This window comes from Nansenia antarctica (assembly GCF_963989245.1).
Source record: "Nansenia antarctica genome assembly, chromosome: 11".
In the NCBI taxonomy this organism is placed as follows: Eukaryota; Metazoa; Chordata; class Actinopteri; order Argentiniformes; family Microstomatidae; genus Nansenia; species Nansenia antarctica.
The window spans coordinates 14,532,064-14,537,180 of NC_137681.1; the positions used below are offsets into that span (position 1 = coordinate 14,532,064).

General features: G+C 45.1%; 1 protein-coding gene across 1 annotated transcript; it reads right to left on the bottom strand.

Annotated features, from left to right (window-relative positions):
- Positions 1-1,959: 1,959 nt before the first annotated feature.
- sox8a (SRY-box transcription factor 8a) lies at positions 1,960-3,914 on the bottom strand (the record flags this gene model as incomplete). Its single annotated transcript, XM_080541454.1, has 3 exons — positions 1,960-2,705; positions 2,966-3,213; positions 3,505-3,914. 3 exons carry the CDS (start codon positions 3,912-3,914, stop codon positions 1,960-1,962), a joined length of 1,404 nt encoding a protein of 467 aa, XP_080397580.1.
- Positions 3,915-5,117: the final 1,203 nt, after the last annotated feature.

Below are 5,117 nucleotides of genomic sequence, written 5' to 3' on the forward strand. Positions count from 1 at the left end.
TAAAACTGGGTGGAACCTCAAATCAGCAGCCATCTATTGGCATTGAAGCCCATGGGGCAAAGACCTTGAGCATTTAGCACGCTGTGAGTGTAAATATAATAACAGCCAGGCATCAATGTCAGACATCTCTCACATTTGATTTGTGTGATAGCTACATTAGCTATGTGGTTTTGTATACAGTGTGTGTATTGTACAGTTAGGCCTATCCATTAAAGAAAATGCAGAAACTGTTAAAAAATATTAATGTTTATTTATCTGTCAGTAAATATATTCAGAACGATCAGAAAAAGCTGTGGTCAATTGGACACAACTTCTCATTTGGAGTTTTGACTCCTGAAATGAATTTCAGCATGTCATCATAAAAGCAAACTTACAACAGCATAAGTGTGTGGTCACCCACAAGAAAGGCAGATAAACAGCACCTTTATAGGTGCAATCTGTCATTCAAACGACAACAAAGCGGACAGCCCGACCACTTTTTGGGTAAACAGCTAAGGGATGGGGATGGAGAAATCTAACCACTCTCAATTTCATAGACACAGCTATGCGTGTAAGGATTGGCCATCCATGAGATAATAATACCGTTTTAACCGTGTTTTGAGACTATTCAGTGTTTGTTTACAATTGCATTGTTTACAAACAATGGAGTAAAACAATCTTATATTTTGGGCTCTTATGGGATACTAACTGTAAGACTGTTGAACTAAGCTCATGAGGCAAGTTATAATTAAATTAATGTCTAAATATCATTCATTTAAAAGTTTAAAAATGTATGCACCAATTACAGATTGTCCCTTTAAATTACACTATAATCTTTCTCCAGTGCAACAAAAGGGAACTTCACCATACATACAGTATATGCTGTGCTATTCTCACGGGTGAAACAATTTGTTATCAAAACATGTACTGTACAAGCACCACTTCTGAGTCTACGGTTATTCCATTACTTGTAAAGCCAGCATACAAGTAATCCAGTCGGGTCAACAAGAATCAAGCATAAGCGTCAAATCATCAAAAACCTGGAATGTCCATTGAGCAGTCTTTCAATGTTGTTGTGAATGGAGTTTTCTTTCAATACGCCACTACGACCTTGGTCCGTACAGAGCTGCTGTGTTGTGTTGGTACATTTCTGCCTTCTTCAGATCTTGACAAGTGCAGCAGATGGACAGGACACAGACGCTGGCCGCGCTATACACTCTGTCTCTCCTCAGTCCAGCTGTCCTGTCAGTCATGTACGGTAGCCTATGGCATACTGTTTTACTGATTTTCTTCAACCCTGAAATCTTGTAATCTCCATTCACAGGAAACAGGATTGCACTGTAACACCTGTTGCATCAAAGTGAAAATCCATTGGTCTTTTTGGTCTGTCAGTGGACCACAGACCAGAGTTACTATTAGTTTGGTAATTGTGTTAGCTAGAATGTTCATCCCAAAGTAAAAATGTGTTATGTTATGAAATTATGTGTGAGAATCAACAACAAACAGTTATCAAAATGACTCGATAGTAGTCTTTCTGAAATGCAAACAAAGGTGAATATGGTAGAAATGCGGTCCGCGTATTTCCTCACAGAGGATTCATGCATAATCCTGTCCTGATAGATGCACAATTAGGAAGGTCTTACTAGTCATAAACTTCTTGGATGGATGTACAGGAACCTTCTGAGAATCTCTGTTGGTCCGTATAAAACCAGCAGGCACTTGGTCTTGTATTGTTCTGACAATGTATGCTGCTGCTCAATATGTATGTGTGTGTGTGTGTGTGTGTGTGTGTGTGTGTGTGCACACACGCACGCACGCACACACACACACACCCACACACACACACACACACACCCACACACACCCACACACATACACACACACACACACACACACACACACACACACACACACGCACGCACACACTGAGCCAACAGAAAGCATAGTGTACATGTAAGCCATGTCCAGCCGCTGCTTAACTTAAGGCCTGCTGAGTGTGGTGTAGACTGGCTGCTCCCAGCTTGTGGTGGGGCTGTGGGGTGGTGGGATAGACAGGCTGTTGATGAGAGGGCTGGCGTAGGGTCGACGTGAGGAGTGGAAGTAAGGGTACTGGTAGAGGCCGGCGGGGTAGCCAGGGTAGGCGCTGTAGTAGCTGGGGCTCTGCAGGTCTGTGTAGTCACACTGGGGGATGGAGGAGGAGGGGGCTGAGGAGGAGCAGGTCCCCGAGCTGAGTGGGGTGTAGTCGGGGCGGGCTTGGGGGGAGCCAGGGTGGGATGGGTGGCTGCTGTAGTGGCTGGGACTCAGCTGCTCTGTCTTGATCTGAGGCCTCTGATGAGCTGCCTCGCTGCCATTCGGAGGTGAGGATGAGGATGAGGAAGAGGAAAGGGGCACTGCTCCGGCACCTTTCGCTCCCCATGCTGAGGCAGCGGAGTGAGCATGTCCATAGGAGGAACTGAGGGACCCAGAGGGGGGGTTGGGTCCGTGACTTTGCTCCGGGGGCACAGGGGCGGAGCTGTGACCGTTCAGCGGCAGGTATTGGTCGAACTCGTGGACGTCAAAGGCCTCCATGTTGCTGATGACGTCACTACTGAGTTCGGAGATGTCCACGTTGCTGAAGTCGATGTTCTGACGACCGCTGTCCAGGGGCCGTCGGCACTCGTGTTTCACCCCCAGGTGCAGCTCTGTCTTGGGGGTGGTGGGGGGTGTGGGGGGTCCATGAGGCTGACCTGTATAATAGACAAAACAGATATACTAATACATAAGGACATGTTTGTAAACAAAGAAGGGATACCAGACACCTCAGCCCAGCTCTCCCGTAAAGGAGTAAGTAGATGTTCATACAGCAGGAACAGAAATACCATCACCCAGGTCACTTCCAACCATTAGACCAACCAAGAGAAAACGTAACTGTCGGACATGCTGCTATTGTGTGTTGATTGATTAGGAATGAAGGCATGTATTTACTTTGATGGTTAAATCCACTCACCCATACGCTCTGGATGATGGTGCACCTCTGCCATGGTGGCCAGTCTGCCCAGACCTGGTTCCACCTTATACATCTGTCCTGGATGGAGGTGAACCATCTCAGCCCCCAAGTCTGAGTCACCCTGGCCAGGTTTGGTGCTCTTGCGGCGCCGAGGCTGGTATTTGTAGTCGGGGTAGTCTTTCTTGTGCTGGACCCTGAGTCTCTCTGCCTCCTCTACAAATGGCCTCTTCTCGATCTCAGAGAGCAGTCTGGAAAACACATGTTGGGTTGAATTAAAAAATATATATAAACAGAAACAGATAAACACTGCTGTACTTTATGTCAATGTTGTAATTAGTATAATCTCCATCATTCATTCAAATGTAGTTGGTTATAAAAAGACAACTTTTGTTTTGTTTTTTTTACAATATTTGGGACAAAATTCCTGATAGACAGTAAACTAATAATGAGTTCAAGTTGAGTTACCATGCTTCGTAAAATCTCTGCAAAAAGAAACTGCATTCATTTTAAGAAATATAAATTCCACAATCTGTACTGACCGCCAGAGCTTCCCCAGAGTCTTGCTGAGCTCGGCGTTGTGAAGATGCGGGTATTGGTCCGCTAGTTTCCTGCGCGCCGCCTGAGCCCAAACCATAAACGCGTTCATGGGCCGTTTCACATGGGGTTTGTTTTTCAAAGACCTGTCCCCTCGGGTGGGCATCGGCACCAGCGACCAGTCATATCCGTTCAGCACCTGAGACACCGCATCTCGGATGCAAGCGGGAAACCGGTCGTCTTCCTCGACGTCCGGTTTTGGTGTTACCCCGGGTACGAGCCCTGACCCCTGTCCGTCGGAGCCGGTTGGAGAGGACGGGGAATCCGAGTCCGAGTCGTCTTGAGACATCGAGCTAGGTGTCCCCGCCGGACTGCACGGGTGGTCAGCGAAGGAGTTACTGTGCTCCTCGGTCATATTCAATGCACAATAGCTTTGGTCTATCTGGTTGTCTGTAAATGTATCCAAATGCGCATTTTACGCACAACGCACTGATTGGCCACAGATATAGTATCCCAAACCTTGACTCCTTAGTTTTCACCTTGTTGTAAACGCACATACAATGCCCCCACTCCTCAGACTCAGTTGGATTTGGTTATGCTGAGAGAATTTTGTTCAGGTTGCGTTCCCTTACTCCACCCCCTGTATCTTACTGGTTTGTAGCCTAGTTCAACTGGATCCACCCTTTTTATGGATAACCATGAGCAGGTTGGCTTTTTAATCCTCCTCATGACCAGGTAACATGTGTAATACATATATGCCTATTATTACTATTAGTAATAGAATATGATAGATTATTATTATTATATTATATCAAGACTACATCCGTATCTAAATTGGACCTATAATGTTTAGCTAATCCTTTGTATGTTCTGCCACCCTTGGGCTGTATGTAAACCACATAGGCCTATTTGCTATCCAAATAGACAGAAACAAGCACAGATAGAAATGTTGTTCATAGGAATAGGCCTACTGGGGGTATTGGTGTAATGGATGTTTTAGGCGTACACAATACCAAATAGACTACATAGCTTAAGGGTCAGAGATAACCTTTTTAAAAATATATACATTCCCCTTGCATGCCAAATGTATTTTTTCCATTAACTATTGTCTTTTTAAATGTTTTATCTATTTACTTCTTATATTTGCTTTTATTCATTGTATTTTTTTATTTTCTTATGCTCCTCTTGCTGTAATTTTAAATAATGCATGTAAAGCACTTTGAATTGCCCCTGTCCTGTTGTATGAAATGTGCTATACAAATAAACTTGCCTTGCCTTGCCTTGCCATGCTATGAAATTCTGGGTTCTTCTGAGATAACTTTCAATTCGTTATATCAGGCATGCTCTGCGGCAACTGCGCGGCTAAGAGAAGGTCAATTGGACACAATCGCAGATGTTCATGTTATCTGGCTTGACTATGCGTAGTCCTGGCACCCTGCGAGTCGATCCTAGTCTGTGATAGATCTGCAAAGCGCAACGCCGCGTTTTCAGACGTCTCCTCTAGTCGTCTAGTCACGTGATCCTCCACGCGTCACCAACATGGCTTCCCCCAGTGACAGCTCTGAAAGCACTGTGAGGAAAAGACATGCAGGGACATTGAAGACAGAGGTCAATGCAA